Here is a 22,963-nt window from a genome sequence, read left to right on the forward strand (position 1 = left end):
TGTTCCCCCTCTGTTCCATATGAAAGGAGGCTCACACATCTTTCAAATTAATACTGCTGACTCATTTCCCCACAACAGATAAGACCTGTGATTTTCAGGCTGATATCATTAAATTTGACCATTTAAAACAGGGGGAACGCATCCTGACAGCTTGGAATAATACTATCAGATACTGTTCCCCCTCTGTTCCATAGGAAAGGAGGCTCACACATCTTTCAAATTCATACTGCTGACTCAATTCCCCACAACAGATAAGACCTGTGATTTTCAGGCTGATATCATTAAATTTGACCATTTAAAACAGGGGGAACGTATCCTGACAGCTTGGAATAATACTATCAGATACTGTTCCCCCTCTGTTCCATAGGAAAGGAGGCTCACACATCTTTCAAATTCATACTGCTGACTTATTTCCTCACAACAGATAAGTCCTGTGATTTTCAGGCTGATATCATTAAATTTGACCATTTAAAACAGGGGGAACGCATCCTGACAGCTTGAAATATTACTGTAAGATACTGTTCCCCCTCTGTTCAATATTAAAGGAGGCTCAGACAAGCATTAAAGACTTTAATAACATTAAACAAAAAATAAATAGTGTATACTAACTTTTTAGAACAAACTATTATTATTCAAATGCAATAAACACAAAATGAAATGGCAACATTGGCAATATTACTGTCAGATACTGTTTTAATCATTTTAAATGAGGAACATGTTTAATGCTACTGTAATATTAATACTTACTACTACTTAAAATAATCAAATAGAGACAATATTCACTGTTCACTTCACAGAGCATATTTATTCGAATTAGCTGTAAACCAAACAAAATTGCATCCATCAACAACTTACTGCCTCAGAAAACTGGCACTTCAAACTAAAAAATTAAATGACAGTGTTTTCTACACCATTTGACACTTCTTGTCATACACTGTAGAATATATTCTGTATATCTGAATGATTTAAATGGTGTTAATAAAAAAATTGATCTTTAAAAAAAAATTAAATGACAGTGCATTAAATTAACCCTCACATACTGTTCATATTCTGACTCAGAATTAGTCTCTACACAAATTCACATTCATACATTCCCGATCAGTTATTAATAAATGTTGAATAAATCTTGCAGGGATTAATCACAAAGTTCTGTAGCCCAGGGGCCTCCATTGATGTTAATGCCCCTGAACATAGTGATTCATAAAATGTAACCATAAATTAAACTTTTAAATTTGCAATTTTTCTTATCTTTTTATCTTAAATCTGTGGATACTGAAAATATGAAAATAGCATTTCATGATAGCATTTCTTTTTTACGACTGAATACAAATTCAGTATACTCAAACGCAAGGTAGGCAGTGAGGCTGCGCAGGTGGTAGCGCGTAGCTTTGCAGGACAGGTCAAAGAGTTTCTGGAAGGAAGTCTGAGCGCGCCACACCCCAATTAAGGCTCAATTTCATTAGCCAATTTGCACAGGAGAACCACGACTGAAACATCGCTCATCGAGTTGAAAAACTATAAAAAAGGTATGTAAATTGTGTTGTGGACTTAAAAAATAATGAAACGATCTAACTACTAGCCTACATTAAGTTTCCAAATTCTCAATTAACTCCATGTTGTCTCTTGTCCTGCAAGGAAAATGAATCCAGAAATTTACGAAGAAATTGTTAATTATAAATCATGTGGTAGCTACCCAGAGGGTGCTACAAAATCTGAGAAATTTGTAATTCGAAGAAGGGCGTCGGAATTCATAATTGATGGTAAGTGAAAAGACATTAAACGTTCTTGATACTTTAATTACTGAGTTGAAAATAGGCTTTTGCAAAATGCGTCAGATTATTACAAATGCATGTGTTATAATGAAGTGAACATGTATTTTAAAATTTTGTTATGCAATATTACATAACCATTTAGACTATAATGCACTATATAGATCAAAGCTCATTTTAATTTAATGAAATCTATTTAAAACATATTCATGACCTGCAATGAAGGACTTAATTTTTTCTATATTCTACACAGAAGGAACATTGTATAAGAGAGGGAAGACACAAAACAGAAAGGTTGTCTATGACAAAGAAGAGGCCAACCAAATATTCAGGGAATGCCATGCAAGTGCCTTTGGAGCCCACTGTGGTATCATCAAAACAAGAGACACAGTGTGTAAAAGGTTCTACTGGCCTGGCATGACAGCTGATATTGATAAGTGGGTGAGTATATTTTTTGATTAATCTAAAGGATAAAATGATTCTGCAAACAATTCAATGGTACAGTTCTTCACAACTATACCCAGAGACCAAAGGAACTCCCCATGCTTACACCTGGCCTCTGCAGATAATAAGCTCCTGCATATTGGAAAAAGTTTCTCGATAGAATTATTTCAGTGAGGGACAACAGAAATTCATTCTGTGGTAATACCTCAGTAGGGCGTGTTTCAAAATAATGCAACAGTGCTTCAATTCCTACATCATCAGGGATACAGGTGTACAGACTTTTGACTTTTGAGTTTCATGTAACAAGAATGAAATCTTTGTCACTCTTAAAAGAATCCTATACCTTCAAAATATCGATGGTAATAATATCAGTGGTAATTATGATGCTACTGATGAAATGACAGTGTTATTGTTATTAATAGTAGTATTATATAGTAATAATAATAATATTAATGTATGATGACAGCATAGTAATAATCATAATAATAGGGCAGCATAATAATATAAGAGTAGTAGTAGTAGTACCGCCCAATACGTATTTATGTGTAATGTAATGTTGTTATATATAATATAATATAATATAATATAATATAATATAATATAATATGATATAATACAATAATTATAGTATAATATAAAACAATATAATACAAAATAATATAATGTAACATGAAATGTATGTATAATATATACTTGGCTATGCAAGACATACATACATGCACAAAGATCTAATATAAAAATATATGTTATGAGTAATTAATACTTGACTATGCAAGATATGAATATACACACGTAAATATGATATAGCAATGTTATGATATATAATATCAATATAGTGTAGCTATATTATCAGGTTATATATATGGTGGTGAGTATGTATCTGTTGTCCAGAGACCAGTCATGCCACATAAAACTTAATGACAACAGAATCCATATCCCTTCCTTGTAATAATACTGAAGTTCACTGTTAACATATTGTCTTCCAGGTTGGAGAATGTATGGAATGCCAGGCCAGTGCGTCAACAATAAAGCAGGGGACAGAGTTCATCCCCATACAAGTAATAGACAATATTTTACTTTACTCTTTTAATCTTATATTTTGAGATGGAGAATGCTTAATAGTAATTCAAATTTAATATTGTATTTGTTATTGTGCTCTCCATTTTTAAGGTGAGCCAACCCTTTGAACTTGTGGGGATGGACATCATTGGAAAAGTGGCCGAGACAGAGGCAGGCAACACATATATCTTGGTAATGGTGGATTACTTCACCAAGTGGCCTGAGGCTTTTGCCCTACCATCAAAAACAGCTGCAAATGTGGCAGAATGTATCGTTAAGTTCTTTTACCGTTTTGGGGCCCCAAAAAGGATCCTAACTGACCAGGGACGAGAGTTCGTTAATGAGGTTTGTTGAATGTTAAGTACGTTGTTACATAAATGTTGATGTATTTTTGGACATTTATTTGCATATCAAGTAATATTTTTTGCAATGAATCATTAGGCTAAATTTTATTTGATTCAAACAAATGATAATGTGCTTATTATTGTTTGCCAACAGCTAAACAATGAGGTTTGCAAAGGTCTGGGGATTGAGCGCAGCCTTTGTGCGCCCTATCATCCACAAACAAATGGGCTTGTGGAAAAGTTAAACGGGACAATACAGAGGTAACAGTGCTGTAATTATATTACTTTTACTCTGTATATCTTTGTTGATACATGTATTGTTGAATATATTTATGATATTGTGAACTAAAAATGTATTTGAAACAAGGTGGCTTACCTATTTATATGAAAATACTTTTCAGGGCACTGTGCAAACTTGTCAACCAACGTCCAGAGAGTTGGGACCAATATCTGGATGCTGTGATGTTTGGGCTGAGGACCAAAAAACACATAACAACAAAGTTCTCCCCATTCTTCCTCCTGTTTGGGACAGAGGCCCGCCTCCCGAGTGAGGTTACGGAGGATTACAAGGTTGGCTCAGTGTAGGACATCTACAGTTAATTCTTAGTTTGAATAACAAATTGAAAAAATATAGTTAATTGAGAATCAGTGTCAATGTTTATTCCACGCTATACAATAAATAAGTAATATGCTCAGTACATCAATATTTTGTGACCAAGGAAAAGTCTATAGTTTTTAGTAGAAGGCAAGTGTCCATTTAAATCCTTTAAGGGGACCTAATCTATTTTGTTGACATAGTTGGAAATATGTCATTTACATTTTTTTCCCACATATAGTCTAATAACTGTAACAGCGAAGCAATAACAATGACAAAATTAAAATTAAAGTTCTCTTTTACAGATTGACATAGGCATGGAGAATGGCATTGACCAGGAGGTGGTGTCGGAGGCCATTAAAAGGCAGGATGCAATTTATAATCTAGTGCGGGAAAACATAGCCACAGCCCAAAACAAATATAAATTGCCAAAATCCTCAAAACAGGCATGTTTTCAGGTGGGGGACAAGGTGCTGCGCAAAAACATTCGTAGTCAGCAAAGGAAAGGTGGGAAGCTGGACAAAAACTGGCTTGGTCCCTTTGTAGTAGTTGCTATCGATAAAAAGAGCGCAGACCTGCAGTCTGACAGCCAGTTTTTACCGAAGGTGAATATCGATCACCTTCGAATTTACAAAACACCACAGCCAATAATACCACATAATCTGTTGGCACAACCATCAGCCCATGCACCACCAACAGCCCTGGCACCACCAACTGCCCCGGCACCACCAACAGCCCCGGCACCACCATCAGCCCATGCACCACCAACTGCCCCAGCACCACCAACTGCCCCAGCACCACCAACTGCCCCGGCACCACCAACAGCCCCGGCACCACCATCAGCCCATGCACCACCAACTGCCCCAGCACCACCAACTGCCCCGGCACCACCATCAGCCCATGCACCACCATCAGCCCATGCACCACCAACTGCCCCGGCACCACCAACTGCCCCGGCACCACCAACAGCCCCGGCACCACCAACAGCCCCGGCACCACCATCAGCCCATGCACCACCAACTGCCCCAGCACCACCAACAGCCCCGGCACCACCATCAGCCCATGCACCACCATCAGCCCATGCACCACCAACTGCCCCGGCACCACCAACAGCCCCGGCACCACCATCAGCCCATGCACCACCAACTGCCCCAGCACCACCAACTGCCCCAGCACCACCAACTGCCCCGGCACCACCAACAGCCCCGGCACCACCATCAGCCCATGCACCACCAACTGCCCCAGCACCACCAACTGCCCCGGCACCACCATCAGCCCATGCACCACCATCAGCCCATGCACCACCAACTGCCCCAGCACCACCAACTGCCCCAGCACCACCAACTACCCCGGCACCACCATCAGCCCATGCACCACCATCAGCCCATGCACCACCAACTGCCCCAGCACCACCAACTGCCCCAGCACCACCAACTACCCCGGCACCACCATCAGCCCATGCACCACCATCAGCCCATGCACCACCAACTGCCCCGGCACCACCAACAGGCCAAGCAGCAGCCCCAGTGTCAGGCTCTGCTGCAGTCACACTCAATATAGGCAATATAGAAAAATGTAAGTTTCAGAATATTTAATTCTGTTTTAATGTAAAAAAACACAGTTCATAACATACTAGATTTTTATGTAGTCATCCCTGCACTGTACATGACAAGAACCTATGGAAGAGACAGTGTTAAATGTTTGTTTATGTGGTCTGGAAAATTATGTTTTTACTATTATTGGTTTTTGTTTTTTTTTCAATTTACATGTTTTTTATGTTTTATGCTGTTAAATGTTTGTTTTTATGTAAAGCACAATGAGGTGCCCCTTCGCATGAAATGCGCTATATAAATGAAGCTGCCTTGCCTTGCCTAGGTGTGAAGGATGCCTGGGACGGTCTGAAGGCCAATGTCCTGCTGTCTAAAATTGGATCGTACAAGGTGTTTTACTGGGACATTGGCCGAACAGCACCTGGATTGGAGCTTGAAAGTGAGGTAAAATATAATTTTGGTGAAATATAATTGCCAAAATACATTTGAAAAGTAATTCCTATTACTGTTAATTAATATGTGGATTATGTCTAACTAAAATAATTTTAACTGTTCATTTTAAGCAATGTTAACAATTGCAAATCAATGTTACTAGGTCATAAATGCTTACTTGGCCATGCTGGCGCGTCGACACAATGCCACATCTAAGGGGAAGGCGCTTCATATTGACACATTTGGAATGACCTCATTATGGAACGGAAATATTCCACGATTCAGGGTTAGTTGCGGACTGTCTTGTCACATATTCTGGTAACAGTAATTTGATGTTGATGGCTTGCAAGTCAAAGCTTTTGTATTTAAACTTTTTCAGTGGAATCCCGCACATTATGAAGTGCTGTTTGGTGTTGTGCATGAACACCATCACTGGTTCCTGGTTGTAAGTTTTGACTTTTCAGCTATTGAGAGCACATATTGACATGTTACATACAGTATACCATACAGTAACAGATCATGTGATGTGTTCTTTTAGACTTATGTTCAGCTCTGTAAACTCTTCATCTTGCACCTTGATACCAAAGTAGTTCTTGTTTAATACCACATACAGTAGAGCTCTTTTGTATTTTTGAAGACCATGCCCAGCAGCGTTTTTTTTAATGTCAATATAGTGGACAAACGTATTGTATGTACAATAATCTTAGGTCTTTATGTTGCATACAGGTAATATATCCATCTGAAAAAAAGACACTCCTGTTGGATTCACTTGGAGAAACTGCTGCCAAGCTGAAAAGGTGCCAGGATGTAACAAGGTACACTTTAATTATGGCTTCAGATTTAATATGACCCACTTGTCACATATTACAATAGATGTAGCATGTATGTGAAGTATCTCGTGAATATCAGCCAGAAGAATAGAATAAGTACTGCTGGTGGGCAGGAGAGCAATTGCAGACATGATATGACTAAAGGACTAAATGCAGATGTATGTCAAACATGTACAATGCCAAGTTGTCCTCGCTTGCAACATTATAGATGAATATTACACAAGTGCATAGGCACAAAATTAGTGTAATTCTTTTCTTTGAAAAATCCGGTTGTTGGGGAAGGACAATAGTAGTTTTTACCTGGAACAACTTTCTTCTATTTCTTCTATTTTGATGACTGAGGAATTGGTAATAGTATTTTCTTGTGCTCCTCTATTAGCACTTGACATCTTATAGCAAATATAATGTGATGCTTGAATGAAATTTAAGTCAATAATCCAAGTTACTATATTTAAACATATTTTTGGTTTTTAGAGCATTCATGAGGAAGAAAGGGATACATGTGTCCAGATGGAAATGCGACACAGTGCCTCATCCACACCAACCGGACAGCACCTCTTGTGGGGTTTTTGCCATCAAGGTATGAAAAAAATTGCCCTTTCTACTCCATGATGTGCAGATATAAAGTGGTGCTTCCCAGATAAACTATATATTTAGATTTGTATGTGTAGGTAAATGATAACTTGTTTTTTAATATCAGTTCATAGAGAAAATCTTGAACGGCGAAGAGCTAAAATTCCCTGTTGGCCGAAAAGATGTGACAGAGTTACGTCGGCAGATTGCCACAACTCTTCTTCGGGAATCTGGTAAGTTATATGTTAAACCCTACCCAACAAGTTGTAAATGAAAACATCTTTGACTACTCAGGTTATTATCTCTGAAAATTACAAAAAATACAATTGCCGGGGACTCAAAAGAAATCATCTTGTCCTCACAAATGTTGCCCTCTTTCAAATACTTGTGACAGATGATCTGGCAAACCTCTGCTTCAACTGTGGAGAGGAAAATGCAGATGACAGTGAAGAGGCAGAGCTGACATGGGTATTTTATGTATAGAATGTGGTCCTGTGTTTGCATCTATTTTACTCATTTACTCATGCAAGTGCCAGTATTTCACCTGCCATTAAGAAGATATTTCCAAAAACATTCCATCATGGGCAGCAAACAAAAAAATGTTATTTTGCACGTTTTGCCAATATTCATTTGTCTTTCCAAGTTTTCTTTAAATATTTCATGCAGTGTTAAAATGTTTTTGCACTACAGATATCCTGTGATGCGTGTGGACGGTGGTTTCACCATGCATGTGTTGGAAGGCCGAAGACAGAAGACACATTTAAATGTGCAGCATGCTAAAGCAAAGGAAAGGAAGTTCATGTATATATATAAAATAAGACATTTTCTATTGACAGTTTATTTTTCATTTTTTAAATTATTTGGATGTTTTTGTTGATGTGTTAAATATTGCCAATGTTGCCATTTCATTTTGTGTTTATTGCATTTGAATAATAATAGTTTGTTCTAAAAAGTTAGTATACACTATTTATTTTTTGTTTAATGTTATTAAAGTCTTTAATGCTTGTCTGAGCCTCCTTTAATATTGAACAGAGGGGGAACAGTATCTTACAGTAATATTTCAAGCTGTCAGGATGCGTTCCCCCTGTTTTAAATGGTCAAATTTAATGATATCAGCCTGAAAATCACAGGACTTATCTGTTGTGAGGAAATAAGTCAGCAGTATGAATTCGAAAGATGTGTGAGCCTCCTTTCCTATGGAACAGAGGGGGAACAGTATCTGATAGTATTATTCCAAGCTGTCAGGATACGTTCCCCCTGTTTTAAATGGTCAAATTTAATGATATCAGCCTGAAAATCACAGGTCTTATCTGTTGTGGGGAATTGAGTCAGCAGTATGAATTTGAAAGATGTGTGAGCCTCCTTTCCTATGGAACAGAGGGGGAACAGTATCTGATAGTATTATTCCAAGCTGTCAGGATGCGTTCCCCCTGTTTTAAATGGTCAAATTTAATGATATCAGCCTGAAAATCACAGGTCTTATCTGTTGTGGGGAAATGAGTCAGCAGTATTAATTTGAAAGATGTGTGAGCCTCCTTTCATATGGAACAGAGGGGGAACATTATCTGACAGTAATATTCCAAGCTGTCAGGATGTGCTTTACCTGTTATATGGAGCTGCATTTAAGACAAATATGATAGAATAGCTATTTAAATTTAGGCTATAAATGAATGAGCACACTTCCTTCCAAAAGTCCATAACATTCCAAATGAAAAGTCTCTCACAAAAATAATATTTTTTATTGATAGAAATGACAGTCGTTGGTTGTGTTAATAAAGACATAAAAACGCAAACATATGTGCAGTTTAACAATATAACTAGACAGTCATGCAAGTTGGATTTCACTTCTACAATACAACTTCTTCAGACAAAACTTGCTAAAAAAGTCAGTTTTGAACCTTAGCTCTCTCCAAAGTGCCTCTGTGGTACGAGCACAGCAGCTCGTGGGCGAGCTTTTTGTGAACGCGCGCTTCCTTCGCCTTTCGGGTCATTTCGGACGGGGGCGGGACTAGGGGAAACACATCTCGACGGGGAAACAGAGCTCGATACAACACCTGCACACCGAGGCTCGTGCTCATCATTAACGACGAGATCGATGAGCCAAATCGTCACGAGCATAGTGTGCACGAGCGCTTTTCGTGTAATTAAGCGCTCTGCTCTCAAGCGCTTCTGAGAAAATGATTCAGAGAAGACTTTTCGCTTGGGATAGCCTGCTAAATAAGTTCATTTTAAACTTGTTTGAGCTTAAGTTTTACTTTAGAAATTACTTTTTAAAGATTTTTTTTGGATCAGTTTTCCAGCAAACACGCCATATAGACGCATAACATACCTTAAATTAGCATTAGCCCTTCCATTGTCCTTTATTTCTATTCTTCCCATTTAAATCTCATGTTGAAATGGAAAAAGTGAGTAAACAATGCTCATCTACAGACAACAAACACACTACCCCAAACAAATAAATAAATAAACTGTAACTTAAACCCTTGCAGTTCATTTGTATTATTGTAGCCACAGAAACTTTAAAAGTGGAGTGAATGGAGTAAAGGTGCTTCTTGTGTAGGTGTTAAAATTATTTCATTGGCAATTGGTTGTTGTTGCATAAGCCTTGTTTTTGCCTTAACCCAGTTTGAAAAAAAATATTTACTTCACCAGTTGCATTTGGATTTTCATGATTGCCCAATATCCCATGAAAGCATGAGGCCGTTTCCTGATGTTTAAAGGTCAAATAAACAAAACAGGACAATTTTGACACACGTCCAGTGTAATGAAGAAACAGTGTGGTTACGGCAGTGTAAGTGAGGTAAGTAGTGAGTGTGAAAGTTAGAAAGCTCAGGGTCACCCTCTAGTGGATGACCCATAGGACAGGTGTTCAACAGTATGTTACCATTTTTCTACTATATATTTTTTACTATTATTGTCTTGTTATTGCTTGTGTAGTTCTTTATTCTTTCTTATTGATGCTTTCTATTTACTATCCACTTACTGCTGCAATAAATGTCCCTACTGTGGGACTAATAAAGGAATATCTTATTTTATAGATACTTTCAGAGCTGAAACATTGTGGCGATCAACAGAAAATTAAATCAATTAATCATAAGTGATTTTTTTACAGCAAAAATGCCAAACATTACTTGGTTAGCTACAGCTTTTCCAATATGAGGATTTGTTGCTTTGTCTTATATGATGGTAAATTGATTATCTTTGGGGGGTTTTTTGGACTGTTGGTCTACAAAACAAGCAGGCAAACACTGCTAGCAACTAGCTATTATTTTAATCATCAATTCGTCATCAGATTATTTTCGCAATTCATTGTTTGTTCTTAAAATGCAATGTCTTTGGTCATGAGCATTATCATAGACTGTATCTGACTACCCAACTGGTACAAATATATTTAATGATTTTCTCTTAGCATACAGTACATCAACAGTACTGTCATATGTATCCCATCAAAAATGACACCCAAGAAACAATGTATTAATCAACAAATTTTATTTACAGAACAAAAAAGTATGCAGGTGGACTGTTTCATAGCATTCTGGGAGCAGGTAAACATTTCCTCCCCCACATTATTAGAAAGAATGAATTTACAACAGCGAACTGAATACAGACTTTTCAGCCAAAGACACACTGACAGTAAAGAGTCAAAGCCTTCATTGACCTTTTGGGGTTTGATTTGATCCTGCCCAAAACCCAGCACCTTCTCACGCATATATCCATCAATCCCCTCCTCCCACCCTCCACCCCCTACCCCCTCACATCATTAAATAACCAACAGCTCATATGTAACCTTTGCTATGTGGAATAAATGCAAATGGAGGAAGGTAAACCAATGTAGCATCAGACTGTGACAGGGAAAAAGCACAGTGGTTAGTATGACAATAGTAGGAAAGATTCACATATAGGAGGCTGGATATGGTAATAAAAAAGGTAAGTGCTAAAACCAAGGACAGGTCCACGATGTCCACTTTAACCTCACACTTTCTCTCCGAGTTCCACACCATCAACAGGTCTACCTCAAGTCTACATTGGCAGTGGTTGAAAAAGTTAATGTAACAGTAACAGGCTCAGTTTGTGTTTTAGTCGTATTATCTTTTAACAAAGCCAGATGTGACTTACAGTAAAGAGGAAGTAGGGCTTTGATTGTTTATGCGTCTTCTGTTTGACCATCTAACATGGGACAAAACTCTGGTCCTTCTCCAGGTGACTGTCTACATACAGTGAGCTAATAGTAGTTAGCTGCTTTTAAGAAACAACCAGCGACAAGAGGAAGTTAAAAGAAACATAAAAAAATATACCATATTAACCACATCTAGCCACTTTCCTCCCCATCCCTTCCACTGCTCTGCCTCCCTCCCCAAAATACACATCCCCCCAAAAAATGTGGGACGTAAGACCTCTATCCCCCTCAACACGCTTGTTAAAGTAGCAGTTGGCAAAAAAATCTATTTACAAAGAAAGCCAGGTGAGTGGATCTAAAACCTCAGCCCATGCATCTGAACAGCAGTGAATTAGGACAAAGACGAGTCATTTCATTACTAGTGTGCATTTAAATGCAGCAATTGTCATCAATTGTCAGCATTTTCTTTTTCCTTTACAATATATTCATGTTTATTTTATAATATATATATGAGACAGTGTCCTTTAAATGCAAATAAGGTAGGAAGAGGTCTTGGCAGAACATGAGGATTTGTGTTCACACTTGACTTCCACTTGTGTCGCCACTTGTTAGGCTGCTCTACACTTCATTTTTGTTTCCAGCATAAAGCCTGGTCCATGACTTGGCTGTAGAGAGAAAAGAAAGAAGCACCATTTATCAATATGGCTCTTGTCTGCAGTTAGCATGAAGCAAAAATGACCCCCGTCCCCAAATTATAACTGCATAAGTGATCAATCAACACAAAATGAATCAGCAACTCTTCTGATAATCGAGTAATTGCCATTTTTTAAGCAAAAACACCAAACATTTCCTGGTTTTAGCTTCTCATATGTGACAATATGCTGTTTTTCTTTGCCATATATGACAGTGATATGAATATCTGTTTTGGACTGTTAGACCAAGCAAGCAAATTGAAGACATTGCTGTGGCCTCTTAAGAAACTGTGAATGCAATTTTGTTTTGTTTTTCAATTTCATACAATAAATTAAGAATTGATTAATCAATAAAATATTCAGCAGATTAGTGTGTAGGGAAAATAATTATTAGTTTCAGCCCTACATGCCACCTCACCTCCAGCAACTATCTTTATCAAAAATGGTTATGTGAAAATGAAATTTGAACTCCTGTCTATCTTGAACAAATGCCAGAATTTATAAATCACTTTTCTTTCACTTCATGAAAAAATGGGAGACACAATCTCACAAACTTGCCTTATTACTGCATGTAGCTTTAGTTTAGTTTAATTATCATAATCATGACAATAACCACCAATGGCCACAAGGGACCCCTCTTACATGCCTCAGAAAGAACACTTCACATTGGAAGAACTCAATTGGTAATTGACTTTTTTTTAAACAATGAAAACAATGTTCTGAGTAAAGCTTCATTATCTTCCAGTAATTCAAATATACAGTATGCAAGAAGGATATGCTATAGATAATTCTGGTCAAGACAGATAAATAAAGATACAGTAACAAATTTAAAAATGCTAAATACTTTGTAAACAGTGATTAGTTGTTGTATAGTGTGTGTGTTTAGAGTGGATATTCCTTGCTCTCACCTGTCTCTATGGCTTCAGCTTCACTGGACTTCCACTTCTCTGCAACATCATTCGCTAGAGGATCATCAGGGTTTGGTGCACTTAGTAACGCCTGGATTGATAGCAGCACAGTACGAATCTGCAGAGCTGGTGACCATTTATCTGAAACAAGGGGGAAAAAAGACAGAGGGTGCTAAGAAAATTTAAAAAAGGAGGCCAACAAAAGAAAAAGGATGACAGAGTGAAAAAGGTGGTAAAAAGAGAAAGAAAAAAGAGTGAGGAAGGAATAGATAGAATGGTGTATCTGTTCTGAGCTGCAGGGGCAGTGAGGAGACAGTGGTGATAGGTCACAAGTGAAACGCAAGAGGCCCTTGATCTTTTGAGCAAGATTAAATTGGCAAATCCCTCCCTTCATTCACAGGCCAAATGTCACAGGACACAGTACACATGAGGCTTTCCTACAGTAACAAGTCTGACTCAACAGACCGAAGACAGAACAGGTGCAAACTGGCCAGTAAAGCTGCTTGGGAAAGGACACTTTTTCTGTCAGTTGTCCCTTTGAGCTATCAGAAGAAGAATACGTCTTAAAACACACTGTATATACAGTATATATAAAATAACACCTGGACACAATCTTGTACGTGCTCAAGCATCGATTGTGACAGAGTCCTGCAGTGCCCACTTACCTTTCAAGATGTCTAGACATATTCTTCCCAGCTTGTCTACATTGGGATGATATATTTTGGTCATGAAGCGTACTTTAGGAGCTGCCATGGGATATTCCTCTGGTAAAAAGAGTTCAAGTTTAAAAGTGCCCCCCTCAAAAGGAGAGTCCTGAGGTCCGGCGATGACCACGTGGAAGTAGCGGGCATTGCCCTCATCTGGCTCTGCGCTGATGCCTGGGACAGGCTCTGCAAGCAAACGCTGAGTTTCCTGGTAAATAAAGGAGAGAAAAAAGAAAGAAATTACCTACTGATGCCACAAACTGCACAAACTGTCTCTACCATTAAGGCCCCATTCAGAGATGTGTGTGTTGGAAAAAAAATGCTTTTAGTATTTCAGTGGAAGGATGTGTTCTGGCAGGGCTAAGATAAAACTGCATACGGTTTACTTTTAGAGAGGATGCAGCACAGAGCACCTGTCATACAACACAAAGCAACTAATGACCTCCACGGGATCCAGGGGCAACCGATCTGCCATCCTATCTACTGCTTCATGGTAGCTGGATGTAGGATGTGATGGATCTCTCTCTCACCTTTCAAAACAAAATCAACGTTTTTTCCAGTACGTTGCACATTGGTAAATGACAAGTGCACAAAGTTGTATTTCTATGTGACGACTACTAACCAATTGTTTAAAAGATAAAGACTTTTTTTTCTTAGTCTGTCTGAAAACTTTTGTGATGATTGAAAGCAGCAGACTTATTTCTTTTGCTATTTAAAATGTTATTTTTTTTCCCATTTGAGGCGACTGTGACAGCCAGAATCTTACAAGCAAATGTTATATGTATATATATATATATATATATAAAACACGTTCTCTCTTTTTTAAATTCAATATTGACAGCTGTCACCTACACCTCATGGCTGTAAAAAGCTGTGAGTTATTATCACTCCAACAACAGAGACGATAGCCAGAAGATGGACTGCAGTCTGCTCTGATTTATCCTTTCACACAGAGCTCCTCTGCGTGGGCGGCTTTGACTGCAACAGTGGCTCAGTGCTGTGAATCTGAAGACTTTCTGTGCGGTATGTCACTGTCTTTTAGAGGTGACACTGACTCAGCTGCCGCACCACAGGAGACTATTACGTCCATACCCGCCGGCCACTGCAGCAAGGCTACTCCCAGCTTGTGGTGACAGCCGAATGACCTACAGAAACACGAACACACCTTTACTGAGGAAGAGGAGCAGGGATCAGATATAGCTTGTGGTACGCAGAAGCGATACACCTGACAGACTCTATTAAAGCTCAATGCTACACAAGCATTAAAAACTGCAGTCTTTGCTTCATTCTACAGTAACCAGGCTGTAATACTGATGTTCAACAAACAGTAGGCATTTTGGTTCTAATGTCAATCTGTTAAAAACCAAGCTTTTCCCTGTGCCTGTGTGAATGCACTGCACATGAGCCTCATGTACAGTAGTATATCCATCATGGCTGACTACAACAGAACAATAAAAACAACATAACCAACTATGACAAAAAAATAGCATCAAATAAAGCTTGTAAAGCCTCCACTCTTGTTTTTGACGCTCTTTTCCTGAATGCAACTGCGAGAGAAATTCCTGAAATGTTTCAGATAACCCACAGACAAAACCATGCAGTGAAAACACAGACGGGAGAGGGGCTCCCAGTCCCAGTCACACGCTCTGAGGGCTCAAGGGCTCGGTCCGCTATGTACTGTTCCCAGAGCTCCCACCTTTTCCCATCAACACCAGTCTGGGGTCTGCTTACTCACTCACCTGTGCAACTCCTCTTTCTGTTCATTTTCCTTGATGCTTTCATTATAAAACTCAACACAGACCTAGCCCTTCACAAATCAGATCCACTGGAATAGTGGAATTAGTAGAATTAATTCAATATTTAGGGGTTAGTGGCTGTGGTTTGAGCTTCACTGTGCAGACCTTGACGCTATGAGACTGTTCTTACATATTCCTATATATAATACATCCACATATGCAGTGATTTTGGAGTTTTTAATGAGAAAGAAAGAATAGATCCCATCTTAAGGATTTTACCAACACTAACACTTTTTATTGTGGAAAAACCAAATCAGACATAAATTATTAGGGTCCGACTGATACTGGATTTTTGGAGCGGATGCCGACACAGATATTAGGGAGTAAAACAATTCCGATATCGATATATTGTCCGATAATCCTATATATACAGAATAAGTACATATACACATATTATTTGTAATGATCCCTCAATGCCGTTACTAAGATATGTAATGTAGGCCATATTTAATTGTTTAGCAGTAAAATTTATCTTAAAAAATGACATTGGTGAACTAAAATAGTTAACTTCACTGGGAATGTAATAATACAATAAAACAACCAAAAAACATCTGTCCGCATATATATTAACTAAACTGTATGCAGTGTATTTTATACATATCTTAAAACATGTGTGAAGGGGATCTTTAAGTAATGTGACTTTGGGTTTGCATTTGAGTGGAGAAGAGATCATAAAAGCAAAAAGACTGACATGAGTGTCAAACATATCGACAATAAACCCCATTGTTGAAAGGGAGTGGATGAAAAACAGCATCTTTAGCAGACCCTCTTTAACCTGCTGACACCTCCTGCTGATACTGCCAGAGAGAGTCTGGGGCACTGAGGTGAAATCTGTACTGGGAATGACTGGAAACAAACCAGTCTGCTTTGCTGGTTAAGTGACTCTACGTCACCACGTTACGTATAAACTATGATGCTAACCTTTAAGTCCCAGCTACTTAACGCTAGTAACTTAAAACAGTGACATCAAAATGCTACAAAATGGAAACATCACATCATATGTTCAATTAGCAGAAACGTGTAACCCTGGGAGTTTCCGGCTTGTGTTCCTGTTTTCATCTTTCAAATAAAACAGAGCTAACAAACTAGCACAGGCTAGCATCGTCAGTCAGGTTAGCCAGCCATTCACAGTCAGATTTAGACAATTTAGGACCACTCGTGTTGTTTTTAAGTATATTTGGAATAAAAGATCCCTTCTTTATACAGCTTTTGTGTATTATATCCCGCCGTGTCTCGGTGAATCTGGGCACAGGAATGAAACGGAAGTTACTTCAGCGTTAGCGAGCTGGATGCTAACGTTAGCAAACAAAACAGTGAACCGGGGCGGACCAGCGGAGCATTTGGGAGGTTTAGAGAGACCGTGTTGAGTTTTAGCCGTCATGGAAAAGTCACACATGCTGCTGTTTGAAGGGTGAACTGATTACCTTAATGATCCTGCGGGGAAGTCCTGCCATCTTGTCTTAAATGTGGGCTTAAGGCTCTCAGTGCCTGCTTTCTGTCGTTGGCATTGACAGCGCACACACACACACACACACACATTTTCCCGGACTGTCTGCGTCATGACAGCTGACAACAATATGATCATTTTTGTAATAATGAAGACACAACCTAACATCTATTTTATGAATGTCAGAACACATCAGGGTTGACTAGTTTAACACCGTCAATTTATTAGTTTCACTGGGAACAATTAACATTAAGTTATTTTTCAATGTATTCATTGGCTTAATTTGTCCTGGACTTTACCTTTAGACTTTTCGGTATGATTTTATTCTTTTTTTAAACAGAAAATTACATACTTAATTCAAACTCAAGATTAAATTAATTTTATTTGGGTTTGTTTGTTTTTGTTTTCTCTAATGACAATGCCTGTCAAGAAAATGTATGTCATTAAGCTTCTATCTGTATTTGCAAAATTCAATATATTTGCCAACAAATTTGCAAAACCAAAACCCAAAACTTAAAACTAAAACTTAAAATCCTACCCGGACACACTAAAATACTACACAAACTCTAACTAGAGTCTTGTGTAATTCATTTAATTCAATTATGTGTATGTTTTTTTTCTTTTCTTTTTTCTTTCTTGATTTATTGTTTGCACTTTTACTGTTTCTGGAAGGGTGAATCTGTTATAAGCTCCATTGTGTAACTAAAGTTTGTTGTTTCGTTTTTTTAAGACAACAATGTTATCAAGATTCAGATCAGTTTCAAAGAGTAGCAAGTCTGTGCAGATTTATGCTTTGTAGTTCTGCAGTTTCTCTGTAAGCACTATTTGAATACCATTGGTACAATGTAACTAATGTACTTGTACTTTACTTGAGTATTTCCATTTTATGCTACTTAGTACTTCTATTCCACTACATTTCTTCTTATTTTAGATTTTTTCTAATTTTCCAGATACAAACAAATCAACAACAACATGCATCAGTCAACATCCTCTGCACCACTGCACAAGCACAAACAAAAACAAACAAATACAATTAAAACAAACAAATGTCACTACATTTATATGCCACTTATAGTTACTAGTACATTTTCTGATGAAGATTTTTCCAAATTGAATGCAGGACTTAATGGAGTATTTTTTACATTGTGGCAAGTACCATCAACTCAGCAGATACCATAAACAATCATTATTTGGCTATTTAATACACCCTCCACATTTCAGATCCTGTTTATCTAAATCGACAGCTAAACTGGTTTGGTAGAAAGTATTCTTCTGAGGCTGCCAAAATGTGTCCCACAGCTATACCTTTTAGACAAAACAAAGCATGAATTAGACTTAACATTTGCACAGACCAACACATTTTCACTTCTTTTTTTTTCCACTGCAGGCCCAATGAGAGCTATATATTTGAGGGTGTTTGGAGCTCCTCCTCCTGACATACGCATACAGACAAAAGCATTGTCCCTGCAAGTGTCAGGCCTGCTATGTGGACATTAGCAGTGCAGCAAACTCACTGGAACTTCATTTTTTAAAAATTGACTCAGACGAGAATGTCCAGCATGCAATTTCTGCCCCAACAGAGCCAAACAGGTGAGTCTGACATTGATTTTGTTTTTGAGCACACATTTATTGAGTGGAAACAGAGACAGAAATGAATGTATGATCCGTTATTTTATTTGTTTTTGCAGGAAAAAGTTATCAAAAAAGATCATTTTGAATTTTGTGATTGTTATAGTTGAATCTCTGATCTAGTTCAATGTTCTCAAGCTTTTTTCGACATAGTTGTGACACAAACATGCATTAAAATCAATAAGAATTCAGCATGCTACACCATAGATTTTTTTTTTTTTGAAATGTTGGATTTTAAGTTTATTTAAACCTAAACGTGAGAGTATCTAACTCTTATAAAGCTACATTTCTGCCAGCTCACTCATTTCCGAACTCTGACTGCTTTGTTCCGGGCAAAATATCTATTATTAGTCTTTTATAATATACATATTACAGGAAACAGGAGGAAAAGCCAGGTGTACAATCTGAGCCTGTAATTACTCCTCATGTTGGTTGAAGGTTTACAGGTTCAAGGTTTCCACTAGTTTAATGATGATAGTGAACACTTTTCTGACAAATCTGACCATGACTCATTTTAAAATACTGTGCACATTTCCAAACATTTAAAAGAAACACTGTTAAACCCCCTGAAGTAATAAGACAGATATTGGTTTTCTACTTGAATGTATCACACTCTCAGTCCTTTTACATTAATATGTTTAAAAGTTAAAACAGCAGAATTTCTGGAATGTAAAACAATTAATTCCTTGAGAAATAATGAAAAAGCTACGGTTTCATGGAGCTGATTTGCTGCGACCTATCCATACTTCCAACTAATGTTTCATTTACACTTTGCAGTGATGTCTTTTAGCTTTCTGCCCTGCCCCACCTCACTAACCCTCCAACATTTTCCATTGTTCACCACACACAGGAACAGATGAACCAGCACCTAATCTAGTCCCTTCTCTCAGTGCACAGAGAGAACAGACAATATCAGCCACATTATACAGGGGCAGCTGCTCACACTGGGTGCTTGATTTGAGATCTATCTTGACAGGGCTTAGTCAGACTTCTTTATCAACTTGGAGTATTTTGCAGGCATTATGTATTTAACTCAGTCTGTTACACAAGACTCAATCTAACAAAAGTATATCTTTCTTTAAAATTGACTAGACAGCACAGCAACACCTCAAATATTACAGTTTCTTTCTGTCATTTTTAAATATAATTTATTTGATTTTCTTTGTTGTTTTCTTTTAGCTCAGTGGAGCACTCACTGCTACCTGGCATGTTTCTTCATCATGATCGCCTGCTCAAGACCAGTTTCACCCCTTTATGCCCCTCCAGTGACAACAGGGATCCGCTCTGCTTTCTCCGCCACACAAACAAACAGTGTGGTAGGAGGCAAGCAGAAGTCAGTGACCTTCAACAGGCTTACGGTCAACATTGGAGGGGATTTCAATCCGGACACCGGTCACTTCCGCTGTCGCATCCCCGGAGCTTACTATTTCTCCTTCTCTGTGGGGAAATTTCCAAAGAAAATGCTTTCTGTCATACTGGTGAAGAATGAGGAGGAGGTGCAGGCTATAGCGTACGATGACTACCGCAAGAAAGGAAGGAAAGTTCAAAGCCAAAGCATAATGATCACCTTGAAGGAAATGGACACAGTGTGGTTACTGTTACAGCAGAGTCCCCAGTACGCTTTGTACAGCAATGCCGGCCCTTACATCACCTTCTCTGGTTACCTCGTCTATCCCGACACCTCCACTAGCAGCTACATCAGCAACCACCTGTCCCAACCAGGGCTGTACCACCCAAACTGTCCCCCCCAGGCTGATCCATGGGTTAGTCAGATGTCAGAGCAGCCACGGTCTGCCTTCTCAGTGGCACGGACATCCACATTCATGGGTCAGAGTGGCAGGCAGCAGGACAAACCACCTCTGACCTTTGATGTGGAATATGTCAACATTGGGGGCAGTTTCAACAAAACCTCAGGCCTGTTCACCTGCCACTTCCCGGGGGCCTATTACTTTGCTTTCACTGTGGGGAAACACCCCCGCAAGGCTGTTTCTGTAAAGCTGATGACCGGGAAGGGTGAGGTGCAGGCCATGGTGTTCGATGAGGACACATCAAAGAGGCGAGAGATGCAGAGTCAGAGCTTGCTGCTGTCTCTCCGTCAAGGCGACAGCGTGTGGCTGTACAGTCAGCAGGATGAGCGCTATGCCGTGTACAGCAACCAGGGAAGGTACACCACCTTCTCTGGCTTTCTGGTGTATCCCGAAGCAGAACCAGTCCCCTCTCCCACAAACCAGGACAGAACTCATCTCTAAACTTCTTCAACCTTCACAGTGTCATGTGTAAACTTATTTTGTTTGATTTGTAGAAACTATAGCTTATTTCTGTATCCATAAAGCAGAAATAAAACAATAATTGTTTTCATCTTTTTTCAGTATAGTGCAAGTATGTTTACTGTTTTGTTTGTGCTTGTTAAAAAATATAATGTAATAACAGGGATAAAGTTTGTTGCCAAATTTCTCCACAAGATGGTGCTGTATTACAATTATACAGCATGCAAGATGGTTATTTTTGTCATAAAAGGTCAATTACCTGTAAGACATCACAAAAAAACTATGTATTATTTGAGTTTGTATAATAAATTCTTGATCAACTAATAAAATTGGGCTTTGGATCACTGATATATATTTTTTAGAAGTCTTTGTATTTAGAAATTTTAAAAGCATTTAATGTAAAAATGATCATTGTATGGCTTAAGAACGATTTTGTAAATTATGTATAGTTTATTTGCTGTATAATGTTGGTTAAAATGTACTCACTGTAAAAATGAGATTTTTAGATACATCATGGTGAGTAGTGTCACATAGGGAACTTTTATATTGTGGATGTATCTATATTAATGTTTTGTGTGCATTTTAGGTTAAACGTAATAAATTCATACATTTGAATGAATTAAACAGTTCTCATTTAATACACTATGTCACACTGAGTATAAGGCAAAGTTACTGTCAGATTAAGTTTATGTTGACTACTCTGAAAGAAGAGATAGCTACTGTTAATTCATACTTACTACTTCATACTTCATACAGTACTCACAATGTTGTAAATGTCTGTTGCCCTACTATTACTCTCCAGGTAGTGATGTAGCTGCTGCAAACTTGAAACTCACTAGTTCCACAACGACTACAATTAATATCAACTAAAGCAATAATCGTAATACACCAAGTACCATGAAATCTAAGAATAAGCTTTACAAAAGGGAAAAATGGAGGGACCAAACATCAACATCAGTGAAATGGAATGCATTAAAAACAGCACTGGTAAATATTATTTAATTATAGAAAATTGATACACAAAAAGTAAATAAGTTATAAAATAATTGTTATTCATACAGTATTTGGTGTTCCAGTTCTGTAAAGTGACAGATCATATTTTTAAAAAAACGTGTGGATTTATATTATAATATTTAGTCAATGTTTTTTCAGTAATTCCAACATATTTTTGTTTCATTTATTAAGATAATGTTTCAGGAAGAAGAAAAAAATGATACGAGAAACAAGGAACCAGATGTAGCAGATGTTACATCTGTATGTGTAGCTTAAAAGTTTAAACATTTATAAATGTAAACATTTTCCTATTAATCTGGTTATTCATTGAGGAAGAATATACAACTTGTACGTATTTACAGCCAGTACATGAAGCTGTAGTTTTACAAATAAAAAATAAATGAACCCATCATTAAATTCAATGTAATTTAAACTAATGAGCACCATCTCTGCTTTACATATGTTCCAGTGTTTCTACTTGTCTAACTGATCCCCCTGGGCTTTCAATATGTTTTACATGATGTCCGCAAAAGAAGTTTGCCAAACTTTGAACAGTTGCCTCTTTGTGCTCAAAACCTTGCTGTGCTTAAAGGACAGGTTCACAATTGTCAAGTCTGTCCTAAAACAAAATTCAAGTAACTAAAAAAAACATTGACATATGTTTTTCTTGCGGTAATCATTCATCCTGTTCATGCTGGACATTAAGAGATCCATAGATCCCAAAAAGCACAGACATTTTTGTGTGCAATAATGTACTTAAAAGGGTTTTGAATGTAGTATGATGTGTCAACTGACCAAATTAGTCAAATCAAGT

General features: G+C 38.0%; 2 protein-coding genes across 2 annotated transcripts; one reads left to right on the top strand and one right to left on the bottom strand.

The window, feature by feature from the left end:
• Positions 1 to 11,068: 11,068 nt before the first annotated feature.
• Positions 11,069 to 17,356, bottom strand: ube2na (ubiquitin-conjugating enzyme E2Na). Its single transcript, XM_062420263.1, has 4 exons — positions 17,238 to 17,356; positions 13,979 to 14,225; positions 13,314 to 13,454; positions 11,069 to 12,378 (listed from the first exon to the last, which is right to left on the bottom strand). The coding sequence occupies exons 1-4, from the start codon at positions 17,265 to 17,267 to the stop codon at positions 12,332 to 12,334; spliced, it is 465 nt and encodes a 154-aa protein (XP_062276247.1). The 5' UTR covers positions 17,268 to 17,356; the 3' UTR covers positions 11,069 to 12,331.
• Positions 17,357 to 18,773: 1,417 nt separating this feature from the next.
• Positions 18,774 to 21,138, top strand: c1qtnf13 (C1q and TNF related 13). Its single transcript, XM_062421221.1, has 2 exons — positions 18,774 to 18,850; positions 20,069 to 21,138. The coding sequence occupies exons 1-2, from the start codon at positions 18,811 to 18,813 to the stop codon at positions 21,136 to 21,138; spliced, it is 1,110 nt and encodes a 369-aa protein (XP_062277205.1). The 5' UTR covers positions 18,774 to 18,810.
• The last annotated feature ends 1,825 nt before the right edge of the window (positions 21,139 to 22,963 follow it).

This window comes from Scomber scombrus, chromosome 6 (assembly GCF_963691925.1).
Source record: "Scomber scombrus chromosome 6, fScoSco1.1, whole genome shotgun sequence".
NCBI classification, from domain to species: Eukaryota; Metazoa; Chordata; class Actinopteri; order Scombriformes; family Scombridae; genus Scomber; species Scomber scombrus.